At 43.6% G+C, this 16292-nt stretch overlaps 1 protein-coding gene across 1 annotated transcript; it reads right to left on the bottom strand.

Moving 5' to 3' along the window:
* Window positions 1-9337: 9337 nt before the first annotated feature.
* LOC115195578 (twisted gastrulation protein homolog 1-A) lies at window positions 9338-15945 on the bottom strand. The gene is made up of 5 exons (XM_029755584.1): window positions 15784-15945; window positions 14986-15132; window positions 13870-13969; window positions 11081-11353; window positions 9338-9985 (listed from the first exon to the last, which is right to left on the bottom strand). The coding sequence occupies exons 2-5, from the start codon at window positions 15103-15105 to the stop codon at window positions 9804-9806; spliced, it is 675 nt and encodes a 224-aa protein (XP_029611444.1). The 5' UTR covers window positions 15106-15132; window positions 15784-15945; the 3' UTR covers window positions 9338-9803.
* Between the last annotated feature and the right edge of the window lie 347 nt (window positions 15946-16292).

Consider the following 16292-nt stretch of genomic DNA (forward strand, 5'->3'; position numbering starts at 1 on the left):
AATTTGAGATACGCTCTTTGTGCGTATTCAACATTTCTGGGATCTTTTATTTCAGCTCATGAAACATGGAAACAACACTTTACATCTTGTGTTTAGTATAGATGGGTGTACATAATAAACTGGCCACTGAGTGTATAGTTACCACTAGGAAATATATGCCTTCACAGTATTGAGATACACACCAATTAAATATCCCTTGCACTAGGTAAGGCATAAACAAAAACAACCATTGTACAGTTTTATTTTATTTTAAAAGGAAGACATCTCAACTCGGTTTCAATAAAAACTCAAGTTCCTGTCTGGAAAACGAACAAAACACAATCCTCGATCAACCCAGACCGGCCTTAGGCTAATAACATACAGACATCTCTGTATGTTCGTTGGTCTGAGGGTAGCTAATTATACGAGCAGGGTCTATCTGTAGACTGCGTTTACTATATGCTGTGCCCACTACGCTTCACTTACTACATGCCACGCCCCCTGCGATGCGGTTGATGCTGCTACACCGGCACGCACTGTCGTTCACCCCCGCCTGCTAGCATGTACCAGGTAGTGTCACGCAGGAATAGGGTTGGCTGCGCAAGCTACTTCCCATAACGTTAATAGAACTGCGGGAAAGCAGTGCTTGGCAGGCGGGGGCGAAGGACACTGTACCAGTTCCCCCTAGCCTAGCTAGCAGCCTCCTCATTCGTTGGGGTGATTGGCATCCAACGTTGGTGCATTAACGCCACCTACTGTGCTGGAGTGTGGGCCAGAGACGGCGCTAGTTACACTGCCACAGATAAAAGCTTTGTTACATACATCTTGAACCACTTTGATAGATGAGGAAGATGGCGGAAACTGAGTTTGTTGGTGTTTTGAATTTGAATTTGTTCGGCGAAGGGAAGTCAGGAAGGGAAATGGCGGGCAGTAGGGCAGATGAAAGTGGGGAAATTGAGAAAAAGATGGTGACGCAACAGCTGTGCTGGAATGTGAACAATATGGATGATACTTCGAGAACACAAACTCGCATCTTTCACAGCAAAGGGCGAGGGAGTCCAGGGGATGACTGGAGGAGCAATGGCGGAAATATTTTGCGGTTCTCTTGGCCTAAGTACAGTTGGTGAGAATGAGATTGAAAAGGGCTAAAGTTGGAAATGCACAGCAGTTTATGGTTTCAGTGCGATTCCCAAATTGTTTTTTGGGGTGACCTGTTTGCAGTCTCAAAGATGGTGAAGTGGAATCGGTTCGAGTGACCAGGAGCGGTATGATGCTGAGGTTCATTTGTGTCAACAGCGCAAAAGGTGAAAGCTTTGTGGCTCAACAAGATGTGAAAAGTTGTGATTTTCAGAGTAGGGCACCGGTTAAAGGTGTCATCTCAGGTGTTTAGTTGTATATAGAGGCTGTGTGGTTGTCGAATGAAAAAATATGTAGTAGCTGAAGAGGCATATGAAGCATGTTGTTATTGTGATGGGAATCACGTTCCCGGAAGTGCCCTGTTGAGGATGAAGGAGGTCGCAGTAGCTAGGATCGGTGCCATCCAGCAGGTCTCCCTATGTGGAGAAGTGCGTAGAGAGATGGTAGTGGATGGCCCACAGTCTGTAGTGAATGCCATGCAGGAGAAGGATCCCGACATACTAAGTGAAGAAGGTGGACTTCGTTGCGTTTTATAGCCCAAGTGATAAATTGCACTAGTCAAACTAATAAAAAAAATCTAAGGTAGACATAATTGTGAAGGCGGCAAATAGATTTCTGGATCTCCAGGACTTTACAGCCGAAATGTTACAGGGAGTACTGAATAGGAGTTTACACCTCCCAGGTTCCTGAGTCTGTGTAGGGATCTGAATAGTACAGTTTTTGTTTGAAATTCAGGGTAGTATCGGGAATTTGGTTAATGTTTATTTCATTTATTTTTTGGTAATTCGTACAATGTTAATTTTACTACCACGTACAGTAGGTGGCTCCTGTAATACCTGCATGTTTCAAGCAGACCACCATAGTCCCTGTGGCCAAGAAAGCGAAGATAACCTGCCTAAATGAATACCGCCCCATAGCACTCACATTGGTAGCCATGAAGTTTTTTGAAAGGCTGGTCATGGCTCACAACACCATCATCCCGGAAATCCTAGACTCACTCCAACTCGCATACTACCCCAACAGATCCACAGATGATGCAATCTCAATCGTACACCACACTGCTCTTTCCCACCTGGACAAAAGGAACACCTATGTGAGAATGCTGTTCAGACTACAGCTCAGCATTCAACACCATAGTGCCCACAAAGCACATCACTAAGCTAAGGACCCTGGGACTGAACACCTCCCTCTGCGACTGGATGCTGGACTTCCTGACGGGTTACCCCCAGGTGGTAAGGGTAGGCAACAACACATCTGCTAAGCTGATCCTCAACACGCAGGCCCCTCAGGGTAGCCTGCTTTGTTCACCCACGACTGCGTGCCAAGCACGACTCCAACACCATCATTAAGTTTGCTGATCACCTACAATGATGATACAGCCTATAGGGAGGAGGTCAGAGACCTGGCAGTATGGTACCAGGACAACAACCTCTCAATCAAGACAGAAGATGATTGTGAACTACAGGAAAAGGGGGGCTGAACACTCATTCACATCGACAAGGCTGTAGTGGAGTGGGTCGAGAGTTTCAAGTTCGTTGGTGTCAACATCAACAAACTATCATGGTCCAAACACACCAAGAAAGTTGTGACGAAGGCATGACAACACCTCTTCCCCCTCAGGAGACTGAAAATATTTGGCATGGGTCCCCAGATCCACAAAAAGTTCCACAGCTGCACCTTCGAGAGCATCCTGACCGGTTACATCACCGCCTGTTATGGCAACTGCTCGGCCTCCGACTTTAAGGCACTACAGAGGGTAGTGCGTACAGCCCAGTACATCACTGGGGCCAAGCTTCCTGCCATCCAGGACCATGTGGTACCAGAGCGCACGGGAAGTTTTTTTTTTTATCATTCAACCTTTTTGTGTAGTTTTAGGCAGGGAAGCGGGTAAAATGAAAGAGATGGTTTGGGATGAGTTGGACCGCAGAGTGAAGGAAAAGCAGCCAACAAGTGCTCAGCATATGTGGGAAATCCTTCTAAACTGTTGGGGGGAAAAAATCCAGGTGAAGCTTGTTGAGAGAATACCAAGTGTGTGCAAAGTTGTCATCAAGGCAAAGGGTGGCTACTTTGACGAATCTCAAATATACTATATATTTTGATTTGTTTTTGGTTACTACATGATTCAATATGTGTTATTTCAAAGTTTTGATGTCTTCACTATTATTCTACAATGTAGACAATAGTAAAAATAAAGAAAAACCTGGAATGGGTAGGTGGTACTGTATGTAAACTGTTAAATATGTATATTAGAAGGGTTATGGGAAAAGATGGTGTAAGTAACTCATTAGGACAGCAGATTGCACCAGAGGAAAGACGCCTAGTAGAGCTACAGTTGACCATTTCTTTTGGATTCAACTTGGCTCTTTCTACCGTTTCTTTTGGATATAAAAAAATATATATTTCACCTTTATTTAACCAGGTAGGCCAGTTGAGAACAAGTTCTCATTTACAACTGCGACCTGGCCAAGATAAAGCAAAGCAGTGTGACAAAGAGTTACACGTGGGATAAACAAAACTACAGTCAGTAACACAATAGCAAAATCTATATACAGTGTGTGCAAATGGCATAAGGGGGTAAGGCAATAAATAGGCCATAGTAGCGAAGTAATTACAATTTAGCAAATTAACACTGGAGTGATAGATGTGCAAGTAGAAATACTGGTGTGCAAAAGAGGGGAAAAAAGTAAATAAAAACAATATGGGGATGAGGTAGGTAATTTGGCCATTTCTACTGTTTCTTTTGGATTTAATTTGCATGTTGCTACTTATTTTGTATTTAGGGATTTTACCTTTTTGCCATTCATATCACTTGGAACATATTTAACCTAATCTGGATTACAATGCTTTCTTTTACCACTTACCAACCTGGAATCTGTGACAAACAATGGACAATTCACTTGTGAGTAATAAATACATTTGAACTGCAACAGCAACTTTCCTTTCGTCTATGGAAACGCGTAAGGAACCAAAACTGTATTTAGGCGTTTATAGAAGTGAGCCTTTTAGCATCTGGAACTTCAGCCATAAATTACTCTGTCTCTAAAGTGTTCCACTGCATTGTGTGTGTTTCACACCTCTGTGTGTAAATGTATGCAGTCACTCTGGCTAAGTGTCTAAAACATGCTGAACTAGGATCTGTCCATATAATCCTATTCACTATGATCTAAAATAGCACTAGTACTCCGAGATGCTTTGTGGATACGGGCCAGAAGTCTGGCTAACTTTCTAACTCCTGCAGTAGGCTCTCGTCCCCCACTGGACATAGGGGAGGATCGTATACGCAGAAGTTAGAGACAAACTCTGTAAATGTCTGAGGGCTGTGAGATGGTGTGCTAAAAGTCCCCAGCAGGGAATTGTAACACAAATTTTAGGCTCGGTGTTTATCTTTTAGTATACAGTTTTTATATTACAGTAATGTGGTCTAGTAAAATTTGTCAACTGTAATGATGTATCTTATAGCACTATTTAGGGCTCCCAAGTGGCGCAGCGATCTAAGGCACTGCATCTCAGTGCTAGAGGCGTCACTACAGACACCCTGGTTTGAATCCAGGCTGTATCACAACCGGCCGTGATTGGGAGTCCCATAGGGCGGCGCACAATTGGCCCAGCTTCATCCGGGTTTGGCTGGTGTAGGCCAAGACGTTTACACAGATCAGACACGGACAGAGTATGATTAGCTCGGTTTCAAGGGTGTTTATTAAATAATAAATCAAAAGAAAAGGATAGGTCTCCCCCACCCTCTCCGGGATACCGTCTTCTGGGCTCCGGCTGTATCCTGTCCTGCACACAAACTCAACTCCCTCGTCTTAGCTCGGGCCCCATCTCCAACTACCCCTTTCGGTCTCCTGATTCAGCAGGCTCGTGGTTACGAGCGTAACCATACTTCCGGAGTCCAATAGCGCTTCCGTGTCGTGTCCGTCAACCTTCACTGGGACCATGGGTGCAATTGAGTCGGGGTGCGCCCAACAGGAGGTGACATAGTTCACGACGTGACCCACCTCGCCTCCGGGGCTTGCTGATGGCATCGACTCCTCTCGAGCCGGGCAATTCCAGGCAATGTGCTCCCGGGCACCACACTCAAAACACCTCCTTTGGTCTCCATCTACCTGGGGTCGTCGGTGACGGGTCGGCCCTACCCCAGCCGTTTCTTCACGGGTTTGCCCTGAAGAACTGTTGGTGCCGACTGTCGGTTCGGGGTACACTGCGGTGGGGCTGTCCTTCCGTCCCCTCGGACGGGTCGCCGACTCGTCCCGGCTCCCACTCAGCAGGGCCTGCGTGTTATTATGCGTCTCCACTGCTTCCAGGAGGCCCTCCAAGGTCTGGGGCGCGCATAGACTCGCTGCCCTCTTCATGTCGTGGGGTAGCGCCCGTAAGAAGCGATCCAGGACCATTTTGTCGAGGATGGAGAGGGTGGATACGTCGGTTAGGATCCATGCCCTGGTGACGCGCAGTAGGTCGCTCATCTGGGCTTGGGGGGGGATGCGTCGGCTACGAACCTCCAGTCGTGGAACCGTTGAGTCCGATGGGCCAGGCTGTACCCGTAGCGGCTGAGTATCTCCCGTTTGAGTCCGTCGTAATTAGCCGCCTGTTTGTCGTTCAGGTCCCAATACGCCTTTTGGGCATTCCCAGAGAGGAACGGGGCCAGCAGACTGGTCCACTTCGGCCTTGGCCATCCTTCCCGTAGAGCTGTCCGTTCAAACGTACAGAGGTAGGTTTCGACGTCATCGTCTTCCGTTAGTTTGAGTAAAAACTGGTTGGGATGTGATTCAGGAGACGCTCCTCCTTGCAGCTTCCTGATTTCCTCAACGAGGCGGACGTTGTGTAATCTCAGTTCCTCCAGCGTTCGTTCCTGAACCGCCTAATGTGCTTGTTGGGCCCGGACGAACTGAGCTATCAACTCGTCCATGCTGATGCTGCGTAAACATCAACCCTGATCTGATCATGTTATCAGATTGCCTGCATTCTCCACCACTTGTGGCAGACCAGGGGGTTTGGTCAAGACGTTTACACAGATCAGACATGTACAGAGTATGATTAGCTCGGTTTCAAGGGTGTTTATTAAATAATAAATCAAAAGAAAAGGATAGGTCTCCCCCATGAGACCCTCTCCGGGATACCGCCTTCTGGGCTCCGGGTCTGGGTGTATCCTGTCGGGCACACAAACTCAACTCCCTCGTCTTAGCTTGGGCCCCGTCTCCAACTACACGGAAGTCACCTTACTTCCCCCAGTCCTCTCCTGTGTGTTGCCCTTCTGGCAGCTTTATGGGGCTTGTACAGCTGTAGACCACACTATTTACCAAGAGAGTTTATCTATATTCTTCGTAGCCGTCATATCAGGTCTGGCCGGCTAGGATAAGCTCTAGATAGCGTAAGTTGAGATCAGTGTGGAAGAACTTGACTGGCCTGAACAAAGCCCTGACCTCAACCCCATCTAACACCTTTGGTAGGAATTGGAACGCCGACTGCGAGCCCAACATCAGTGCCCGACCTCACTAATGCTCGTGGCTGAATACAAGCAAGTCCCTGCAGCAATGTTCCAACGTCTAATTGGATATGTTCGGCCGTTCCGGTTGGCCAGACAGATAGGACAAAACAGTTTTTTTGAAATGTTTGCTAATGTATTAAAAATTTAAAAAAACATACCTTATTTACATAAGTATTCAGACCTTTTGCTATGAGACTCGAAATTGACCTCAGGTGTGTCTTGTTTCCATTGATCATCCTTGATGTTTCTACAACTTGATTGGAGTCCACCTGTGGTAAATTCAATTGATTGGATATTATTTGGAAAGGCACACACCTGTCTAGATAAGGTCCCACAGTTGACAGTGCAAGTCAGAGAAAAAAACAGGCCATGAGGTCAAAGGAATGGTCCGTAGAGCTCCGAGACAGGATCGTGTCGAGGCACAGATCTGGGGAAGGGTACCAAAATATTTCTGCAGCATTGAATGTCCCCAAGAACACAGTGGCCATTCTTAAATGGAAGAAGCTTGGAACCACCAAGACTTCCTAGAGCTGGCTGCCTGGCCAAACTGAACAGTCGTGGGAGAAGAGCCTTGGTCAGGGAGGTGACCAAGAACTTGAGACATCTGTGGCATTGTGTTATGTGATCATGCTGTTTAATCAGCTTCTTGATATGCCACAGCTGTCAGGTGATGGATTTTCTTGGCAAAGGAGAAATGCTCACTAACAGGGATGTAAACAAATTTGTGCATAACATTTGAAAGAAATAACCTTTTTTTGCATATGGAACATTTGTGATCTTTTATTTCAGATCATGAAACATGGGATTAACACTTTACATGTTGCGTTTATATTTTTGTTCAGTGTAAAAGTGTCCCATACAATAAGGGGATCCGCTGTATGTTATATAGGGGAAAAGTTGTAAATGATTCTCTTGGTTAAAAACAATTTGTTGTCCATTAAGCTTTGATTTAAAAGTTCCAATATTCTCACCCTCATGTAAATTCTGTAAGTGTAATGTGTATACCAATTATTTGATGGTCTGACCGCATTCTGTCCCTTATCAACACTTAACTTTTGGTGCCAGCGACAATTACATAAGTAGTCAAGACGACTAGCATGATTGATCGATCCTTCGCCATGTTTATCTCACTAGGTCAGGATATGTAAGCCTCCATATCCACTAGTTCAGATATATGCATAATATTCATAATTTCTTTAAGAGCATGAGGGTGATATTTTGTAGTGTGACTTCCTTTACTGTCCATTGAGGTACTTAAAACCGTATTGTAATCTCCCACAATAATAATTGAGCCATGTATTGCCTGTAAAGTCGATAAATTATATAGCATCATTATTTGGACCATATAGATTGAGACAAATCTGTTAATGGTCCAATAGCCTATTTAAAAGGATCCACCTTCCTTGCGGATCTGTGAACAGTTTGCGCATTCAGATCAAACTTCCTGTTAATTAATATCATCACTCCTTTTGAGTTTCTTTGCCCATGGGAGAAATACATTTTACAACCCGCCCCCCCAGTCATTTTTTTCCATACAACTTCGTCTAAAAAGGTGTAGAATGAGTTTCCTGCAAACAATAGATATTATATTCCTTCTCTTTTAGCCAGATAAAGACGGATCGTCTTGTTATTATCTGCAAAGCCATTACATTACAATTTTAACTAGCTATACTTATTTCACCACTTACCATGTTTGTAAACTTACCATTAAGTACCATGATAATTGAGTGTACCATAATATTTGCACTGTTAAGCATATTGTAGCTGCGACTAAGTAAACCTCTAATTGTCCTTCAATATCCCACCCCCTAAAACCTCCCCCCCCCATCCCATGTAGGGTTGTCGTTCCAGTGACTGTCTGACCAACCCTGTACACATGGATCCTAGGGCCTTTCAAGAGATATAGGCTCATCCTTTAAAAAGAGCACATGGTGCCACCTACAGTACAGAACCAGATCCGCAGCCAACATCATTTCAAACGCCTTCCCCTCAGTTGTACTGCATTTAAAAAAAAACATGCATATCCTAATTTATTCCCACAATTAACGAATAATATGCGTAATAATAAGCACTTCTAATGATTGCTACCAAATAAATGGCCGGTAGTAGGAATTCTACATTTTTGTCAGTTGATGTGGGATGTATGCCCCTCTCTCCCCTTCCACCCATAGTTCGACCTACCCCCACACCCAACTCAAATGTTCAGTTGTTCCATCCCAACTCAAGAGAAGACTTGATGTGTGAATGCGTATACAGTTTGGCTGTTTAAGAAGGCATGCCAAATTAAGCCGGAATGGGAAGATTTCATTAACCAATATCTAGTGTTGGCTGATGAAGCTCGGATACCCCCAACAGCGCCACACGCTGGTCCCCGGTTGTGAACTTATCTGTCTGACCGGCCGAGCAAACTTACCCTATCTGGCCAATCGTCTGAACTTGTTATCTGTCCGGCCAGCTGAACATATCCCATCTGTCTTGATGACTTGTCCTATCAGGCCAGCCAGCTGAACTAGTTTCATCTGGCCAAACTTATCCTATCTAGCCAGGCAAACTTATTTCTGAAATTATCATATCTGGCCAAACTTGTCCTAACTTTTCCAGGCCTGGAAAACACTTAAAATTCCATCAGCGTACGAACCCTTCTTATCCTATCTGGTCAGCCAAACATGTCCCATCTGTCTGGCCAGCTGAACTTAACCCATCTGTACCAAACATGTCCTTTATGTCTGGCCGAACTTATCTTAAATTATTTTATTAGATTTAAAATAATGTTTACAGTATGAAACAAATCATTTTAATTGCACATATGAAATCAAACATGATATGTGAACGGCTGGCTATTAGTTTGATTGAATATGGACGTTGTTTCCTAAAATAAGACATTATAAAACAATTATACAAATAGCATTTACTCTGATTTTCCATGACAAAAATAAAATGCCATTTCATTACACATTTCAAAACATTGACCTCTTCTCTTAACTATTTAAAAAATAATAATAATAAATTGATAAATTTCTAATTTGCTAGAGAACCTATAAAATATAAAAATGAGCAAAAATAATTCATAATACATAAAAATACTGAAGCATTATGAAAGTCATATACCTCAGTTAACCTTCACCATCTGCTACTCCAGATAGTGCCCCCTTGTGGCAGTTTGAACACAGTACCCTAATGTGGCCAGTCCCATTGGCTTCAATCAGAACAGGCAGTTCATACACTTGACGGTTTTGCTGCCGTAGTCGAGGCACTCTGGGCCGATACACTCACAGCAGGCATTGTGGAACCAGCGGTATTTGGAGCCCCCCATGGACTCGCAGTATTGCTTGCACTGGCGGATGGACACGCAGTCGTCAAAGTACACCACAGTGCACATGTTATCTGTGGAGGGGAAAGACATGGCATTCAAAGGCTTATTTCTCCAAGGAATACAACAAGCAAATATTACCACTATCCATTTGAAAAGGAAAACATGCTTAGTCTTCACTTTACATTTATGAAGGTACTCTAAAGCAGGGTTTCCCAAACTCTGTCTTGGCCCCCCGGCAAAAGGTAATCCAGACACACTGGACATATTTAAAAATGTAGGCATAGCCGCATGACTCGTTCAGAATTCCCTGCTCAGAAATATGATCAGAATACTAAAGCTGCATTAACTGTCAGGTGTCCTCACACACACACAGAGAGAGGTTCCTAGTCAATTACAAATCACTAGGACCGGTTGCTGAGTAGAAGACAAATGCAGTGGATGCACATGAAAGTCCACAAGGCCAGCAGCAGTAGCAATCTGCTCAATTTGCAGGGCTAGCAGCCCACTAAACCCATCAAAAGACAGCCCGAGATTGCATACGTTTTAATGGAGGGGTCTAGCCACCGAGCTCGGATCAAAGCAGCTTTAGCGATGACTTCATTATAGCTCTCCCTCTCCTAAAACAATATAGACTCTGTCAGGGATTTGAGCTATTCATTGACTCTTGGAGTTTCCCTAAAATAGTGGGCTGGACCAAAGTTCATATCTTTAGCACTTACGGGGGTGCCCAATCTGCCAGAATTTTAAAATTGTATTTAACTAGACAGAACAAATTCTTATTTTCAGTGACGGCCTACACCGGCCAAACCAACTTTGGAGACTAGTAAGTATTTTATTTAAACCTCCCGCTTTGGGCTGGATGTTTTAATGTGTAGTTCATACAGTCATAACCTGTAAGCATCATGTTACCTAGGTGACCTTGTTGAGCTTCACAATAGAAACTTTTAGACACGATGTGTGAAAAATGACAATATCGGTCCCATGACTTGAATGGTATTTTTGCTACAAATGCTAAACTATCGTAGAGTCTTCTGATGAACTAATACTTTGATAAAAGGCATCTTTGTAAGACTGTATGATGTGCCCACGCTCTGTTTATTCTCTTATTATGGAATACCCAGCAGCTATGATTGTCCCCATAATTCAACCCGCTCATCCCTCCCTACCTTCAGTACTTTGGGTGTTATCGTAGCTGGCGTGGATACTGTTCCCGGTCAGGGAGACATTTTGGTGCTGGTCCTCCAGAGTTTCCAGGAAAGACACCAGGTTCTCATGGTAAGATAGTTCCTCAGCCACGGGGAAGGATACTACCATCATGTTGATGGGTGCTTCACCCTCGGTGAGGGCACGGAACAGTGAGGGGATGGGTCGGTAGAGTTCCTCCACCGTGCTCTTGGAGGTAGCCGGAGTGTCGCTGTAGTTCCTGGGGTTACACATCCCTGTGTGATGGGATGCAGGGAACAAGTTGATCATTGGTAAATAAATCAAATACTTTTACAATAAATTACTGATCATCAATAAACCACTATTTCTTCATATGATACTCATCATTCACTGCACTACACTTGTAAAATAGGATGGGTGCACTACCTTGAACAATCAGTGAATAATGGAAGGAAGTATTTGGAGGAGCTCAATATGATGCAAAAACCAAATACCCATCCTCATTAATCCATTCTGACCCTGGTTGTAGTTTGCCTTTTTCAAATGTGCACCTAGTACGTGGGACCAAGTCACAAGCAAGTCTCAAGTCCTATGTAGAACTGGCAGAGTCTAGTCAATTCCAAGTCGTGCATTTTAAGAGCAAGTTGCGCTGAGCCAAGCTATTTCAAGTCAAGTATAAAACAAAAAGAAATAGACATGCAATGACAATCAACTACAAATCTTTGTCTATTTATTGAGGCTAGCAGACAGCCCTTTTCATTATTTTGTCTACAACACATTTTGATTATGTAATAATACATTTGAACTAATTCCAAATGCAAGCTTTAGAAGATCAATATCAAGCAATTTTGACATAACAAAAGACCTATGCTAGTAATTGTTGCCATCTCACCAGCAATGGGGCATCAAGCAAAGTAAACAGTTTATATGCTTGATCCCCAACATTTTTTGGAGCTGTATATTTATGGCAATCCTCTCTAACTGTTTTTTTTTGCAAGTGTGATTCCTGGGGCTACTCTGGCTGTGTGGAGAGTAATCCACGGAGTCTCCGTGCCACAAAATGAGTGATAAAACCTGGCCAGATAATTTCAAGTCATGAGTTAAGTCGAGGCTCCAAGTAAAGTCTCAAGTTTTAATTTTCTATCATGTCGAGTCTCAAATCATAAAATTTGTGACATGAGTCAGACTCAAGTCCAAATCCTGTGACTCGATTCTACAGTCGTGGCCAAAAGTTTTGAGAATGACACAAATATTAATTTCCACAAAGTTTGCTGCTTCAGTGTCTTTAGATATTTTTGTCAGATGTTACTATGGAATACTGAAGTATAATTACAAGCATTTCATAAGTGTCAAAGGCTTTTATTGACAATTACATGAAGTTGATGCAAAGAGTCAATATTTGCAGTGTTGACCCTTTTTTTTCCCAAGACCTCTGCAATCCGTCCTGACATGCTGTCAATTAACTTCTGGGCCACATCCTGACTGATGGCAGCTCATTCTTGCATAATCAATGCTTGGAGTTTGTCAGAATTTGTGGGTTTTTGTTTGTCCACCCGCCTCTTGAGGATTGACCACAAGTTCTCAATGGGATTAAGGTCTGGGGAGTTTCCTGGCCATGGAACCAAAATATCGATGTTTTGTTCCCCGAGCCACTTAGTTATCACTTTTGCCTTATGGCAAGGTGCTCCATCATGCTGGAAAAGGCATTGTTCGTCACCAAACTATTCCTGGATGGTTGGGAAAAGCTGCTCTCGGAGGATGTGTTGGTACCATTCTTTATTTATGGCTGTGTTCTTAGGCAAAATTGTGAGTGAGCCCACTCCCTTGGCTGAGAAGCAACCCCACACATGAATGGTCTCAGGATGCTTTACTGTTGGCATGACACAGGACTGATGGTAGAGCGGTCTTCTCCGGACAAGCTTTTTTCCGGATGCCCCAAACAATCGGAAAGGGGATTCAGAGAAAATGACTAACCCAGTCCTCAGCAGTCCAATCCCTGTACCTTTTGCAGAATATCAGTCTGTCCGTGATGTTTTTCCTGGAGAGAAGTGGCTTCTTTGCTGCCCTTCTTGACACCAGGCCATTCTCCAAAATTCTTCGCCTCACTGTGCGTGCAGATGCACTCACACCTGCCTGCTGCAATTCCTGAGCAAGCTCTGTACTGGTGGTGCCCCGATCCCGCAGCTGAATCAACTTTAGGAGACGGTCCTGGCACTTGCTGGACTTTCTTGGGCACCCTGAAGCCTTCATCACTACAATTGAACAGCTCTCCTTGAAGTTCTTGATGATCCGATAAATGGTTGATTTAGGTGCAATCTTACTGGCAGCAATATCCTTGCCTGTGAAGCCCTTTTTGTGCAAAGCAATGATGATGGTGCGTGTTTCCTTGCAGGTAACCATGGTTGACAGAGGAAGAACAATAATTCCAAGCACCACCCTCCTTTTGAAGCTTCCAGTCTGTTATTCGAACTCAATCAGCATGACAGAGTGATCTCCAGCCTTGTCCTCGTCAACACTCACATTTGTGTTAACGAGAGAATCATTGACATGATGTCAGCTGGTCTTTTTGTGGCAGGGCTGAAATGCAGTGGAAATGTTTTTGGGGGATTCAGTTCATTTGCATGGCAAAGAGGGGCTTTGCAATTAATTGCAATTCATCTGATCACTCTTCATAACATTCTGGAGTATATGCAAATTGACATCATACAAACTGAGGCAGCAGACTTTGAAAATTAATATTTGGCGTCATTCTCAAAACCTTAGGCCACGACTGTACAACTCTGGCACCTACCCACACAGTCGCAGCACTCCTCCCACAGCGTGCCCAGACAGAGCATACACTCCTTACAGCATGAGCAGTTCCCATCAGAGGGCCTGCACTGACACAGCTCCTGTACATCACAAAACATAATGTATATTATAACATGGTCACATTTTATGTACGTGGCAGGACTGATGTACATAAGTGCATAACTCACAATAAGAGAGAAATTCAGCAATAGACAGTGAAGGTGGCACACATTTGCATACATCTTGTATGCATTTAAGCCTTCTATCATGTTGTGCAAACATTCTTTCAATACAGTAGTCTCAGTCTGGCTTTAGTCGTTACGAGGGCCAAAACAATATAACATTATTTTTGTGTATTGAGCACGTCACGGTTGACTCAAACAAGAAAATAAGCCATACATATCCTGTTAGAAATCACTACGGGCGGGTGTGTGTAACTGCGTATGTTTGAGGAGTGGGCCGACCTTAAGCTGCCTGTTCTGTGACTCCTCCAGTGCGGCTGGGAGGGCAGTTCAAAGGGAGAGCAGAGGTCAAATTCCAGATGTGCACAGGGATGGAGCTAACTGAGCCTACAGTCAAGTGTGGTTGTGGCTGCAACAGCAACCATGGAAGGTATACAGATATCAATCTCCATTGGCCATCGCATGTACAGCCAAGGTAGACTAGGCTACATCCTTAGACACTGTGTGGCTGTAAATGTAAAACATGCGCTTGATTGTAAGCCATGCCAACTTCGGAGTACATTTTTAGTATCTCCGCTTTGTTAGTTGAGTGTTCTCAGAAGGGTTTATTTAGTTTGCAGGTACTGTTATGGTTGTATGCACGTTTCCAGTATAGCGAGAATGTAGAGATTTTAGGTTAATGTAAAATGACATACACACAGTGGAAATGCATAGTGGGAGGTTCATCAAGTCTTAGCTGAATTCCAAGGAATAAAATCTTGGCATAACACTATGGCAGTGGCAATTTACTCTGAAAAGACATGAGAGATTCCTTATAGAAATTCCATAGAGTTCTCTCAAAGTGATTTAGTAACAGAACAATTCTATTTGTGAGATAAAAGTTTACCTAAACCGAACGCCTTTTAAAAAACGCACTAAGAGTTTAGCCTTCTTACCTGAATGAGGCACTTGCTGACATCACTGGCACAGAGAGCCTTGTTGCAGGCGGTAATCATGGAAAGTCCAGACAGAAGGAAAAGAAGTGCAGTGGATAGTAAAATTTGAGTAGACTTCATTTCCGACACGCACGAAACAACGGTATCCTGCACCGACAAAACAAAGAGTCAGACAAGAATTTGGAATGTACCCCTTATTCAACATCAACAAAATACCTAAACGTCATCGGGACTCAATAAACATACTAATAAAACGCAGGAAAATCGTGTCAAGGAACCATCCCTTTGATTCAATTGTTATGGTAAATTGCCTGTTTGCTTTAAAGGGGCATCATTCCCTTTCTACACAAACCACAATCCGCAAGTCGTCAGACCCACTGCAATGCAAACATTGGTTTCCCGCTTGCTGGCAACTAAATTACATAAAGGTTGCTGCGCATTTAATCTTAAACTCTGAATACATTTAAAATCCATGTTCAAACGTTGTATAGCTATTACGGTAATCTAATTCAATAATAGCATGTTGATCATGCCAGAAGCGCAACCCTCTTAAAAGACCTCAGGGTTACATAAGGAAGGAAAGTTACATTTTATCCTAAAATTAAAACACTTAGTTTGGATAAATTGTATGAAAAGTCTGACACTTTTCAGGCGCCGTTTATGAACAAACCTCGTGTTTTGGAGAGGCATATCCAAAGCTATAAACACCTTTTCTCAACATCAACTAACTAGGAAGAAAGGATGCCGTTTTTAGTCTTGGTCAAGAACGCACACTGATGAACAATATAATAAACTCACCTTGCCCAACTAGTCGATTGTTGCTCCAGAGGTGAAAGTTTCTTAACCCCTTTTCCACCTCTACCTTTCAGAATTAAGCATGTTCTGATGGCGTGACTCTCCACACTCGCTACACAAAGCAGACAGGGGTAGGCAAGCGCCTTAAAGATACAGTTACCATTTCAGACACAGGAGCCCTGCTCAGGTGAACCCGAGCCAAGAACTCTGTCAATTGGTGTCATGTGATAGGCCATGTCTACTGGTTTGGCAGTGATATATTCGACTGGGCTATACGAATTTATTAGCTTATCACATAGAAAATAGTAGCAACAATTTTTTTTCACTGATAATAATAGCCAGATGAGGACTAGACACCACTCTGAGCCTAGTTCCTTTCTAGATTTATTCTTAGGTTCCTTCTAGGGAGTTTTTCCTGGCCACTGCTTCTTCCTCTGCATTGCTTGTTCTGGGCTGCGTATCTGTAAAGCACTTTGCAACTGCTGGTGTAAAAATACTATAAAATACATGTA

Source organism: Salmo trutta, chromosome 6 (assembly GCF_901001165.1).
Source record: "Salmo trutta chromosome 6, fSalTru1.1, whole genome shotgun sequence".
Taxonomy (NCBI): domain Eukaryota; kingdom Metazoa; phylum Chordata; class Actinopteri; order Salmoniformes; family Salmonidae; genus Salmo; species Salmo trutta.